We start from the raw sequence: 13,344 nt of genomic DNA on the forward strand, positions 1-13,344 counted from the left end.
ATTCAGATATTCCACTAGGTCGTGGCATATGAAAAATATCTTGCAATATTATTTATGAACACTCAAACCTGGTACCTTCAATGAGAAGCATTGGTCAAATAAAAAGCGCAACCAACTCCTGTAACCGTGCTCAATCTCCTTGCCACTCAAACCTAAAACACATATGACTTTGATGGACCATCAATTTTTTGCTAAAAGGGAGGGAGGAAGAGATTTATATAAGGGTTCTAAACAATGGTCATTGTGCTAAAATAGAACTTAAACCAAGATGCATCATTCCTACTTGCCTATGCATGTGACCTATCTTTGCACCATGTTGCAGGCTATATGTTCGTTGGTTTATTATGCCTGATGCAAGAGATGTTTCTGAGCATCCAAAGGATGCCACGTTTTCATTTTAAGTAAATAATGTATTTATATCAAATCTTGGTGCTGTTTTATAGAGGTTCCCCTTGTTGTCAATCCAACCAGAAGGCAAATTGTTATGCAGCTCACATCTGGTCGGCCAAGCAAGCGTGCCACATAAACATAAAGAAATAATTTCTATAAACCAAAACTGCTGGAGAACGATCCCTAGGCTGAGCTTGGGAACCATATTCCACAATGCGGCTGCACAATGAAATAGACTGGGAATATGGACCATTCATGTTGGCATCAGGAATTTGGATCAGCAGTACCTATGGATGCAATCTGCTTCATGATCATATATGTCTGAGTTATCATATGGATCAAACAGCAGATAACCTATCATATAACACTCAAACATTGCAAAACAGTCACAAACTCATGACAAATTACGCTTTAGTGCTGATATAGAAATATACTAAAATGGTCCACACATTTCACAAACAATAGCCAAAACTTCCACAGATTCTCGGAATACATGATCAGTTTCAGTTGCCAACATAGCATAGATTCACCATAAAATGACATTTCTCGGCTCATGACAATCGCAAGAAACAAGCATTACTGGCCCTAGATCGAAAAAACCTGCATTGAACAAAACAAAAAGAGAAGCAACGTTAGCATAGCCAACCCAATGGATGTATCAAACACAGCTAGAATGACAAATAGCAAATCATGTTCATAATTTGAGGCAACACAAGACAGTATCTCATATCAGAAAATTAGACCAACTTTATGCTGCTAAAAATAAGGAATGGCATTCCAATGAAATGATAGCCCTCAAACTTCTGATGTCAAAACATTAACTAGGTGACTTCCAATCTTAATTATGCAACTCTACCATAACATCAAATCTAAAACCTGCTTATCAGTAATTTGCAATAGCAAAATAATCAGCAGTTTGAGGTACAAACTAATACACTCAAGTGAAGTCAGCTTTTTCTAATAAAAACGCTTCATGTAAGCACATTCCCCCACTGTTCATACTGTGAGCCTTCTAGATTGACAAACGGCACAAGCCTTGGTATCTACTCCCTCAAAAACTAATAACACTCAAGGGTAGTGTCTAAAACGCTCTTATATTATGAGACGTAGGGAGTAAATAACATTCCAAAAACAGAACACTAGAACTAGCAACAAAGCTAATAATAATTTACAATGTTAACAGATCAAACTGGATACAGTACAGATTAACAACTCAGTATTGCTTAGAAGGCATCATTCAGAAACCTACATGAACCAGATTGACCAAAGCCAAACCATTAATATCTCGATGGACACATTGCACAAGTTCATCTACTTTAGGCATACTTTATATTTCGACTACACTTGGAATTCTATCACATTCATCCTAGTCATTCTCAAGGCGCAGGACAAAATGCAACACACATGCTAGAGTAAATCACACAGAGCTAAGCAACAGCCTTAAACAAACATCAGCGATAGTGCAGCAGACGCTAACCTTAGATGCTGCTCGGGTACATGAACACCCTGACCTTGCGCCCCTGCACAACGCAAAGCAACAAACGGCCTCAGCAAAAATCACCAGCAATCAAGCAAGTAAGCAGCGCATCGTAAACCAAGGGCGGGCGGGCACTGACCATGGACTCGGCGGGGAGGTTGGACTTGAACTGGGCGCGGACGACGCCGGAGTTGCCGTGCGGGCGGGTGATCTTGCCCCAGAGGCAGCGGTAGTGGGTGCCGTTGCTCTTGGTCTTGGCCTTGTAGACGTACGCCAGGCGCTTCCCGGCGTACCACGCCACGTCCTCCTTGGTGTTCACCCCCTCGACCTGCACCAGCGACGTGCTCTCGTACTGGTTCGACTTGGACCTGCAAAAATTTCCCCGCATTCCCATCAGCGCGCCGCCATGAAATGAACGGCCAGATCCGGCGAGAAGGAGGGGCCGCTCACCTCTTGAAGCCGAGGATGGTGCCCCGGACGTAGAGCCTGACGCGCTGCCCCGTGCGTCCCTTCACCATGGCTGCTGCTTCCTTCCGCCGCCGGAGACGAGGAGCTCGGTGGGTTGGGGTGGGGGCTTCGTGTGGGAGAGGGCGACGCGACGGCGGCCGCTGGCGGAGGCGGCTTATATGTAGGCAGCGGCCGATATCTGGACGGCGCGGATCGCCTCTCCGCGCGGGGCGGACGGCTCGATCTGCCTCGGCACGGTGGGTCGGAGCGGGCTAGGGTTTGACGAATGTCACGGCGGCAAGATGGGCTGCACGGGCGGTGGGCTTGTTTCACCTCTACGCGTGGGCCTCGCCAGGCCCATGAGTCCACTTAACGGGTCGCGAGCCGGTCCGCCACCCGATTTCGATCGGTTCGTTCCGCTGGGGGGTAACCGACCACGTACGGCCGCACCCTCTTCCCCCGTCGCCGTCGTCCGCCTCCGCCGCCGACGCCGCGCGTCCTTCCCCCGCGAGGCCGCCGCCGGCGCCGAGCTCTCCCTCCCAGGAGCCGAGGTCGGCTCGTCCCGTGCCCGGTTCAACGCGCCTCTCGCTCGCCCCCCCTCGGCGGAGGGAGGTCGCCGGGTCCAAACTGTAAGCCCTAATTTCACCTCCTTGCCCCGATCTTTTTCATCAATTTCATCGGGACTGTCGAAGGCCCGTTCTGTCGGTCGCGAATTTGGAAGTTTCTCTCACCAGGAAACCTGCAATTTTGGTTCCCCTTCACACCAAAATTCTGTAAATCCGGGCGCTATTATGCTACTAGGGTTCGAATATGCTTGGTAACTAGTCTATTTTGTTCGTGCTTCACCCTTCTTTTGGCCGGATTGCGTTGTTTGTAGGATATATATGCCTCTAACTAAGTATTACACTCTAGGCATGTCTACTTTGTGGCTGTATACATTCTAGTCACCATCCATTGCGACTTGATTCTCCGAAGACTTGGAAGATATGATTTATTGTAAAAAAAGCCGACTGAAATGCATGAAGAAAGTTTTGTTCATCATCTTAATCCTTGATAATCGCATGCTTTTGTATGTACTGTAGCTAAAGATGTAATCATTAAAGAATTTACATTTGCGACCGTCGAGTTAAATACTAAATGAGCTTTTGTGACTTAATATCATTCCCAAAACTTAAATGACCATCTTGCACCTATAAGTCATCTCCTATAAAAAGCTAAAATTACTTCGCCACGATCCTTGACGGCTTTACCTACGTGTTATTTAAGGCATTTGCTATATGTATTAGTCTTATGTTTCATTGCCGTGCCTCTTGTTATTGTTTCTAGCAAGCAACAGTTTTAAGACTGTTAACTTATTTGTCTTCACCTAATGAATGACAGGGTGTAGGCAGTTCTACTGTTTGCCTAAGCTACCCTTGCTTCATTTAGTATGGACGTCGATGATGATGTGGAGGACGATGACATGGATTTCAACCCTTTATATAGGGAAGGATCACCATCCGAGACCTCGTCAAGCCTCACCTCAGAGGCAGAATGCGAGGGAACTAGCTTTCAAAATCAACCAAGCACTGAGGTGCTTCTTCGCAATAGTCCTGGTAATGGAAATGCAGGTGATTGTGTACTTCCCACAGAAAGTTTGTCAGCCAAAGGTGCCTGCAAAGAAAATGCAGGTGATTGTGTGCTTCCCAAAGAAAGTTTGTCAGCCAAAGGTGCCTGCAAAGAAAATGTTCCAGCGAGCAGTTCTACCCAGTTGCATTGTGAGAATGGAGAAGGCCGTGTTAATGGATTGGGAAAGAAACCCTTACAGACTGTAGCTTCCTTCTCTCCACCAGTACAGAATACTCATCCCCTGTTGCATGAAGGTACCGAGGAAGATGCAATCTGCAGGCGGACACGGGCAAGATACTCTCTGGCAAATTACGCACTTGACGAGTTAGAGACCTTTCTCCAGGAATCTGACGATGATGGTGACCTGCAGAATGTTGATGAGGAAGAGGAATACCGCAAGTTTCTTTCAGCTGTCCTGTCTGGTGGAGGCGATGGCACGCAGCCTTGCCAGGGGGATGAAACCCAGGATGAAGATGAGAATGATGCGGACTTTGAGCTCGAAATTGAGGAGGCCCTGGAAAGTGATGGTGGTGAAAATGTCGAGAATGATAAGAACATAAATGGTAGGAATAAGAAAGATGGTCATAGGCCTCAGACTAGGAAGAAGAGACCTGAGTCGTCCAGGGCAGTCAATCATCAACAGGAATCAACTAAACCTAATTTGCGACCGATTGTCCCAAATTTCTCACCTACACCCCAGGTTCCTGGGCAGTATCCATCCCAGAACATCAATGTCCCTTCCTCATCATCATCAGCAACTGGTGCTGCTGTAGTGAAGGGGTTTACTGATGAGCAACTTGGCCAATTGCATATTTTGATATATGAACATGTTCAGCTCATGATCCAAACCTTCTCTCTATGCGTTCTTGACCCATCTAAACAGCGTGTGGCTGCTGATGTTAAAAAAATGATAGTTGAGTTGGTTGGCTACCGTGATCAAGCATTGGCTAGGAAAAACACTATACGTCAACAATTCTATTTTGAAGGGCAGCATCTTCGGTCAGCAATTAGTCATGCTTTTTCTGAGACCTCGCAATGCCAATGGATTCCATTAATTAAGAATCCTGTTATGTCCATCCTTGATGTCTCACCACTTCATTTGGCCCTCAGCTATTTAAGTGATGTTGCAGGCGGTGAGTACGCAAGTACCCTTTTTTTGCAAATACTCTTTTTCATCTTGTTTGCCATGACTTAAAATCTTTTTTTACTCAATTGACAGCTGTTGTGAAGTATAGAAAAAGCCATGTGGATGGCACTCCAGAGAGGATCCGCTTTAGGAAAGAACCTCTTTTTCCATCACCGGTACTTAGCACTGGCAGAGATGCTAACAATATTTCTCAAGACAGACCAAATAATGTGTCCACATCAACACCAGCTTCACCTGGCCAGTCACAGCCCAAGAAATCATTAGCTGCTACCCTTTTTGAGAGTACTAAAAAGGAGTCGGTTGCTCTTGTTCCATTTGATATTGCAAGATTGGCGCAGAGATTTTATCCACTATTCAATTTTTCGCTGTTTCCTCATAAGCCACCTCCCGCAGCTATGGTCAGTAGACTGCTTTTCACTGATGCAGAGGACGGGTATGATTTACATTTTCACTAACGTTTATAAGGCATGCATTATGGTTTTCTTTTCTGTTAATTCTAATCTATCCATGATGCATGAATTTCAATCTTCAAAATGTAAGGTTTAAGGAATGCTGAATGTCGAAATTTTATTGTAGTCTCCATTGAGGTTGTAATGTTTTCTTTCCTGTATTACTGTCACTGTTTTATGCAATTTGTATCTGGCTTTACGAAGCTGTCCTTTCATCTTCATATTGAAATTTTTGTAAGGTCTCCTTTTGGGTGGTTAATCGTATTAAGTTTGATATTTTTTGTCCACTTGCTTAGTGTGGCATCATATATTACCCTTTTCAATTGCATGATTATATATCACCCAAATACAACTGTGCTATCATTTGTTTTCTTGGCTATGTAACATTCTTACTTTATGTTCTGCCTGCAGGTTATTAGCTCTAGGACTTCTGGAATATAATAATGACTGGGAAGCGATACAAAAGCGTTTTCTTCCTTGCAAGTCAACGCATCAGGTACAATTGTGGTGCCATTTATTTGTTTCATTGAGTACCTCACAGTTTTCTATTATTTGCTAGACATACCAATTTAGTATTCTCATCACTTGTTTGGTGCCCTTGGTGCTATGACAGACTTTGTCTGACTATCAGATAGTATGAAGAAATGGAATTCATTAAAGAGTGGGTATTAGAAACAAGTGTTGTTTTGATTGTATTAACATGGCAGTGAGAGTTTCCAAACTGCTGGGTGCTGGCACTATGGCCAGCCTAATTTGATATCTACTCCTAATAACTAATACACCAGGTTGCATGTTTTGAATAAAGATTTGGTGACTCTTATATGCTTAATTTCAACAAAGGCTACTGCCTGTAAATTGTTCTGCTTTTGTTGCCGTTATACGAGCAAGCTTAGATCAATCTTGATCCTCTAATCTCAGCTAAGAACCACAACTCCAGATCATATGGGGAAATTCTTATTTTGCCCAGGCTTAGTTTAGTCTCTTGACCAAGTTTTCAGCTGCTCAAAATCCTGGTTTCTCTTTGTATGCTTTATGCTGTTTCAGTAACATAACTTTTTGTAGTGTAGATATTTGTGAGACAGAAGAACCGCAGCTCAGCAAAAGCTACTGACAATCCAGTCAAGGTAAGTAAGTATACATCTTTCCATTTATTGGTACATAATATGCTTAAGGAATTCTTATAAGCCTTTGAGGTTCAAGAATATTTCTAAGGTCTTAACTGATTAGCATAAGTATGGGGTGCCGGTTCATCCCATCGTCTAGTTTTGAAACTGATATGTGTTTCGTCGGCAGAGACTTCTTTTCTATAATGATTTTCTAAGTACTGAAGCCCCTTAAGAAGTATTGGCAGTGTTTGAATCACCATTATTTTAATCTTTTATGTTTTTGCAACATATCTTTTCAGTTTTTCTTATGTGTCAACGTAAAGTAGGACTAAAAAAATCCCTGGGAAACTGTAAAAGCTAACTTCTGTAATATGGACCATATCACATTTGGTTATTATAATTAGAAGCAAGCTGAGAAATGACTTCTACCAGCTCTATTTTTAAAGGGTATAGAACAATGACGAAATTTATAGTGCTTTGGTGGGGCTCTATGATCTTACCTCTTGTCACTGGAAGTTTCAAAGAGCACTCCTGTGTGTTTTAAAGTAGTAGGTCAATATGTTCCCGTTTAGCAAAAACCAATACCGATTTGAAACTGTGATGACCCAATCCTCGTGCTCTACTGGCTGTTATGGTAATCCCCAATAGGATGTAGATGTTGATCTACTTAACTGCTGTCTTTGAAAAAATCAACATACTACCAAAGTACTGAGCATATTTGTCGAAATAATGCAGGATGTGCGCCGTATGAAGAATTCTCCATTGACTAGTGAGGAAGTGCAGCGTATCGAAGAGGTGGTTATATCTGTGTCTGCAGACTATCTTCTGTTCCCTGTTGAATTGGTATTTGCTTAATTTCCCCTCATTCCTATGTTGATGCAGGGGCTCAAGATATTCAAACATGATTGGACATCTGTTTGGAAGTTTGTTGTGCCATACAGAGATCCTTCACTGCTCCAGCGTCAGTGGAGAGTTGCCAATGGAATCCAGCGATCTTACAGTAAAAGTGAGGCTTTGAAAGCAAAGAGGAGAACATATGAAGCGAAGAGGAGGCAATTAAAAGCTTCCATGGCTGATTCACAAGTAGGTCGTGAGCAGGAGGTTAGTGTGTTACCGAACTCACAAGAGAACCTTGAATACCTATTTCCATTTAGACTAGTGTTATTGAGCATGATGTATATTGCTTTCGTGACAGACTGATAATGATGCTTTTGAGGATGTTGAAAATGATGATGATGATGATGATGATGATGATGATGGTGATGATCCATATGTCAATGAAGCATTTTTAGCAGACACAGAGAATAGGAGCATGAATATGATGCAAACGGGCACCAGCCTCAATGATGAATGTGGTTCTGCATATGGCCGCTTTGAGCAGCATAAAAGAAATGGTACGCATCATGGTGTCGGCGCTGCATATATACCTTTTAGCTCTTGCGCTTCTGATGGTCCTTCAACTAAAAGGGTGTTTGGTGTGACTTTGGATGAACCGCAAGCTTCACAATTGTCTAAAGAGAAAGGTAGCCATGTCGTCAAGTTGGCCCCAGATTTGCCTCCTGTAAACCTTCCTCCTTCTGTCCGTGTGATATCTCAGATGGAATTTCATCAGAATGCGGCGCAGGATCTGTTTCCTGTGCCACCTCCAACCTTTACAGAATGTGTTTACACACAGCTAAATCTTTTCCCTCATCATAGTACTACTGACAGATCGCAACAACATGGGCGTGATGCACGTTCGATGGAAGATGGCGCTGAGCAAGATTTTCAAATGCATCCTTTGCTTTTTCAGCATCCTCGAGAAGTGCTTTCGTCACATAGCCATTCGATTCAAAATCTTACTAGTCATTCAAGAAATTATAATCTTTTCCCTTTTGAGAAAGTTCAAGTTGAGAAAAGTAATACGCAGACTACAGATGGCATGGAAAGAGCTCCTGTCAATGCTAATACCATCGACTTCCATCCTCTGCTGCAAAGACCTGAAGCTGAGATGCATGTGGAAGTACCAGAAGAGGACTGTCGTCCACTTTCTAATCAATCTGACGGTCGTATTAGGGAACCTCCAGTGGATGACCAGTCAACAGTTAGGGAAGCGTCGACAAGCAAAAGAGAGAACGGTATTGATATGCAAGAATCCACAAGCCCTTGTGAGAGGGATACCAACATTGATTTGGACATTCATTTATGTTCCTCAGTGGATTTCAGGATTGCAAATGATTTGAGAAGTACTCCTAGTAAATCCAGAATTCAGCCAGAAAGGCCTGTGAAGGACAGAGCTAGTATTTTGAATTTACAGCCTGGGAATGCTAGTCCTCATCATGACACTGAAAGGCCTGGTGAGGAAACAATGCAAGGCATTGTAATGGAACAAGAAGAATTAAGTGATTCCGAGGAAGAGAGCCAGCATGTTGAGTTTGAATGTGAGGAAATGGATGATTCTGAAGACGAGCAAGTTCAGGGCACAGAACCTTGTTCGACTACAAACAAGGTAATGCTTGGCACATGAATCTGGTGTTGCACTGTACTGTGTTTTTTCCCTCTTCTGCTATGCTATGATTAAATGTCGAGCACTGCGCTAATGATGTTTCAAGATGTTTTGTACTGTGTTTTTTCCTCTTCTGCTATGCTATGATTAAATGTCAAGCACTGCGCTACTGATGTTTCAAGATGTTTGTCTTCTATGTTTGGTGTTGTATTTTGTGGACTGATTCTCGCATGTTCTCACACCAAAATTATCAGCCGATCATTGATTGGTGATGAAATTAAAAAAAATCTTTCCTCCTGAATGATTTGAATGTTTTCGAGCCTTTATTCTCTGCATGTTGTTTTTCTTGTTCTTGAAGCTCGCCGATAACATGTACGTATTTCATTGTGCAGGGAACTTCAGCATCAATTGTTTGTTCAGAGTTGCAAGAAAATAATGACCAGTGTCAAACCCAACAAGGATTAAAACAGGTGGCTAAACAGGGTGTGGGTTCAAAACGGAAATCGCGTGGGTCTTCTAGTGCAAGGTCGGTCAGAGCAAAGTTGAAGCCGACGGATGCAGATGCAGAAAAGCACACAGGAACTAGAAGAAGCCGACGGATATCCAGGTCCAGATCTCGAGCGAGTGAATCTAGCCAGGCCAAAATGCCGGAAGAGGCAGGTCCTGAACATAAGTCCAGTGAGTCAAGAAGGTCTAGAAAGAGCCCTGCCCCGAGTTAAAAGGTCTCTAGCGTTTCATTTCTTTGCACAAGATATCTGCTGTGCTCACCTTGCTGCATCCGCCAGACGATAACTACAGCTGATTATTCGCCAGTGGAGATGGACATGCCAACCATTTGTTGGCGCATACCCCTTGTCAGATGATCGCTCGAACAGGGAATTCATGTCTGGAGCCGAGTAGAGAAACTGAAATGGTGAGGATGGTCTACTACATGTATAGCCATGCCGTTCATAAAGTCGACTAGCTGTCGGTGAGCGTGGGAAAGCATTCCCTCTAGTAAAGATCCAAGCGCGCCAGGGATGGTGAGGTCCTTTCTCGGATCGAATTGGCGAGTAGATATTTCACCTTCCTGTCTCCAGGAAGGCCTCTGGTTCATCCTGTACATCTAGCATGGCTGTTCATTGTATTTTAGTTCTTTCTAGTGAGCTCTTATCAGTGCAGAGAAATGATGCTCTTATAAGTGGAAAATAATGCAACATTCAGGCCCTGTTTGGAAACTCTGGAATCCAGCGTTTAATTAATGCCAAATGTATGATATGCATGTGAAACTGCTGGGTTTCTAGACAGGCTGCCCTTCAGTGAGGCAGTTTGACTCTGCAAATTTACAGGTCTGTCTTCCACATATGAATCTATGAGCTCCCCTCTCTGGAAGGCCGGAGATCGCCGGAGGTGGCGTTGAAGTGCGCCAGCGTGTGCGCCCACCTGATGTCCGCCTTGGGCTGGTGCACGCCGATGGTGTCCTCCAGGAAATCCTTGGCCTCGGCGCTCTTGTAGTCGTACATCCTGGGGAAGATGTTCACCCTGTTCTTTGCCTTGCCCCCCTCGTTCAGCCAGTTCCCCATGGTCACGTCCTCCACACCTTATGCACACGCCATTAGTTTCGACGACATGTGATGACAGATGTTCTACTGGACTTTTTTATGGTTCACAAGCAGAGGGAGGGCGTACCTTTGGCCTTCCTCCTGACCATGTCGGAGGCGGTGATCCACTGGACGAGGTCCCAGGAGAGCGCGTACCCCATGCCGAGCATGAACGGCGGCGACACCCGGTCCATGAACGGCAGGCCCACGCCGTAGTACATGTCCTCCCGCGGCGCCCGCCGCAGCGTCTCCACCAGCGCGTCCAGCCGGAGGTACGTGTCGTCGTCCACCTTCATCACGTAGTCGTACGGCGGCCTGCGGCCCTCGCCGCCGGAGGCGCCGAGCATGGCCGGCAGGTCCGAGAAGTAGGTGTACGTCTTGCCGTCCTCGGCGTTCTCGGTGCAGTTGAAGAGCAGCACGTCGCCGTAGGCGCGGCGCTCCAGCGCCACGAACGCGCCGTGCTCGGGCGGCATCGGCCGCGCGCAGAGCGCGAACCGGACGTCCACCCGCGCCGCGCCGCGGAGGGCCGCCATCTGCTGCAGCGCGTACGCCATCCGGATCAGGTGCCGCCGGGAGTGCTTCTTGGGCATCGTGTGCACGCCGAGGAGGATGCGGAGCTGGCCCGGGCGGCGGCCCCCGTCGTCCGCCACCAACGCCGCCGACGCCGACGCCGCTGGTTGGGCGGCGGCGGCGGCGCGGACGTCGGCTCCCGTGAAGCAGCTGGCGACGCTGACCGGGTTGCGCAGGTAGGCGGGGAAGGCGATGCAGAGCAGGGTGAGGAGGAGGACGAGGGCCATGGCGCAGTAGGACGGCCTCCCGAAGTACGACGAGGACGACATTGCTCGACCTTGGGTTGTGTGCAATGAATGGAGCACGGCACACATGTGCAGTTGCATACATATATAGTAGGGACTGAGATCCGGTGACTTGCTGTGGGCGAGTCATCGGTGAACAGTACAGTGCCTTGCTCCCCTCTCTACACCGTCAGATCAAAAATCTATGGACAGATCTGTATGAACAGCAAAACAGCAGGCGAATTCCTGTAGCGCATGCACTGTAGTCGGGTCACTGTAGCCGGATTCCTGTAGCATAATCCCTGTAGCATATCCTGTAGCTCATACACGGTACCTTTCAGCTGTTCACACGAATCTGTCCATACAAATCTGTTCATAGATTTTTGATCTGACGGTGTAGAGAAGGGAGCAAGGCACTGTACTGTTCACCGATGACTCGCCCGCAGCAAGTCACCGGATCTCAATCCATATAGTAGTACCAGGTCACGAGGTGTGGAATTGAAGCACTGCTAGCTGTTCTGTCGTTTGCCCATGGGAAATGTTCTTGCTAAATGTAGCAATAAATACACTTGATTTATTTTTGTTTTGAGTAGAAAATATGTTCGATTTGATTTTTAATAAAGCCGCGGAGATACTCTTGGAAACGTTACTGGCCAGTACTCAATACCACTTTATCATACACCTACCGTATTGATAAATATAGTATGAACGCGTCTAGCTAGTAATTTGCTGGTGAGTGGTTCTAAACACACATCCATAAGAAGAATACTCTTTTTTCACTCCCACTGAAAAGGAAGCGGTGACTCATCTTGTTTGTGCGCCCTCACACGTTTGTTGGCTAGTGATTCTTAGACACACACCCATAAAAAGAAGTCCGTGCCTACACACTCCAACTAAGAAGAAAACCATGTTTTGATTTATTTTTTCAAAAATCTATAACTTTTGAGCAGAACATCATAATTGGGATCCGTTTTCACTTTTGGACTCCTCACAGACAGCTACTCGAAACTAGACCTTATACTCCCTCCGTTTTTATTTACTCTGCATATTAAAGTTGACTAAAGTCAAACTTCATAAAGTTTGACCAAGTTTATAGAAAACAATATAGACATTTATCATAATAAATCTATACGATGTGAAAGTACATTTAATAATAAATCTAATGTTGTTGATTTGTTATTGTATATCTTAATATTTTTGTATATAAACTTGGTCAAAGTTTGTAAAGCTTGACTTTGACCAAAGCTAATATGCGAACTAAATAAAAACGGAGGGAGTATGAATATATTTTGACGAAATTTTCTCTGAGCAATTTAGTGCCACGCAGGAACCAAAATTAGTGATACGAGAAGCACCTCTCTACATGTTCATTTTTCATAATGACAAATAACCTAATGATATTGTAAGTTGGCTACCACGACTGTCTACCCTTAAATTTTTTATCATGACTAGTGAGTACCCTAATATTGTATGGAAGTTAACCCTACAATACTCCCCGGCGATGTAGGAAACTAAGTATCGACGGTAACCAAAGCCCAGTTCTTTTGAGCTATGCTGTGAAAATAAGCTCATAAAAATAAGCCCCTGATAAGGTTCTATGAAAATAAGCCCTAAATAATAAGCCAACCAGTTCTTGTCGGTGCATGTTTTTTCAGCTTATCTAAGTATATGCAATGAAAAGCCTCTGATGCCCTTAGACTGTATTGTTGTTCTGATTAAAGGATATCGAGTTATTTCTTTAATGTTATTGTTGGCAACTAAGTATCATCAAGGTAGACAACCTATCATAGCAACGTGGATATCTTAATTTTCAGGTAGGCAACTAAAAATCATAGTAGGCAACTTTTGGAGTACATCTAAG

General features: G+C 44.6%; 3 protein-coding genes across 3 annotated transcripts; 1 reads left to right on the forward strand and 2 right to left on the reverse strand.

The window, feature by feature from the left end:
* Positions 1-784: 784 nt before the first annotated feature.
* On the reverse strand, positions 785-2,534 carry LOC123148862 (60S ribosomal protein L35a-1). Its single transcript, XM_044568380.1, has 4 exons — positions 2,318-2,534; positions 2,007-2,235; positions 1,868-1,910; positions 785-990 (listed from the first exon to the last, which is right to left on the reverse strand). The coding sequence occupies exons 1-3, from the start codon at positions 2,383-2,385 to the stop codon at positions 1,869-1,871; spliced, it is 339 nt and encodes a 112-aa protein (XP_044424315.1). The 5' UTR covers positions 2,386-2,534; the 3' UTR covers positions 785-990; position 1,868.
* A 171-nt stretch (positions 2,535-2,705) lies between these two features.
* LOC123148860 (uncharacterized) lies at positions 2,706-10,364 on the forward strand. The gene is made up of 9 exons (XM_044568378.1): positions 2,706-2,943; positions 3,695-5,055; positions 5,142-5,502; positions 5,930-6,014; positions 6,586-6,642; positions 7,360-7,419; positions 7,507-7,725; positions 7,820-9,112; positions 9,502-10,364. The coding sequence occupies exons 2-9, from the start codon at positions 3,744-3,746 to the stop codon at positions 9,826-9,828; spliced, it is 3,714 nt and encodes a 1,237-aa protein (XP_044424313.1). The 5' UTR covers positions 2,706-2,943; positions 3,695-3,743; the 3' UTR covers positions 9,829-10,364.
* LOC123148861 (beta-1,3-galactosyltransferase 6) lies at positions 10,325-11,561 on the reverse strand. The gene is made up of 2 exons (XM_044568379.1): positions 10,778-11,561; positions 10,325-10,688 (listed from the first exon to the last, which is right to left on the reverse strand). Exons 1-2 carry the CDS (start codon positions 11,526-11,528, stop codon positions 10,459-10,461), a joined length of 981 nt encoding a protein of 326 aa, XP_044424314.1. The 5' UTR covers positions 11,529-11,561; the 3' UTR covers positions 10,325-10,458.
* Positions 11,562-13,344: the final 1,783 nt, after the last annotated feature.

The sequence above is a fragment of the Triticum aestivum genome, chromosome 7A, assembly GCF_018294505.1.
Source record: "Triticum aestivum cultivar Chinese Spring chromosome 7A, IWGSC CS RefSeq v2.1, whole genome shotgun sequence".
Taxonomy (NCBI): Eukaryota; Viridiplantae; Streptophyta; class Magnoliopsida; order Poales; family Poaceae; genus Triticum; species Triticum aestivum.

Excerpts from the sequence above, each read along its gene's own strand:
- LOC123148862 (XM_044568380.1), bottom strand. The coding sequence starts at position 2,385 with ATGGTGAAGGGACGCACGGGGCAGCGCGTCAGGCTCTACGTCCGGGGC. Across the intron at positions 2,236-2,317 it reads ACCATCCTCGGCTTCAAGAG|GTCCAAGTCGAACCAGTACG; the intron begins GTGAGCGGCCCC and ends AAATTTTTGCAG. Across the intron at positions 1,911-2,006 it reads ACCTCCCCGCCGAGTCCATG|GGGCGCAAGGTCAGGGTGTT; the intron begins GTCAGTGCCCGC and ends TGCGTTGTGCAG.
- LOC123148860 (XM_044568378.1), top strand. The coding sequence starts at position 3,744 with ATGGACGTCGATGATGATGTGGAGGACGATGACATGGATTTCAACCCT. Across the intron at positions 7,420-7,506 it reads AAGTGCAGCGTATCGAAGAG|GGGCTCAAGATATTCAAACA; the intron begins GTGGTTATATCT and ends ATGTTGATGCAG. Across the intron at positions 9,113-9,501 it reads CTTGTTCGACTACAAACAAG|GGAACTTCAGCATCAATTGT; the intron begins GTAATGCTTGGC and ends TTCATTGTGCAG.
- LOC123148861 (XM_044568379.1), bottom strand. The coding sequence starts at position 11,528 with ATGTCGTCCTCGTCGTACTTCGGGAGGCCGTCCTACTGCGCCATGGCC. Across the intron at positions 10,689-10,777 it reads GGTCAGGAGGAAGGCCAAAG|GTGTGGAGGACGTGACCATG; the intron begins GTACGCCCTCCC and ends CGTGTGCATAAG.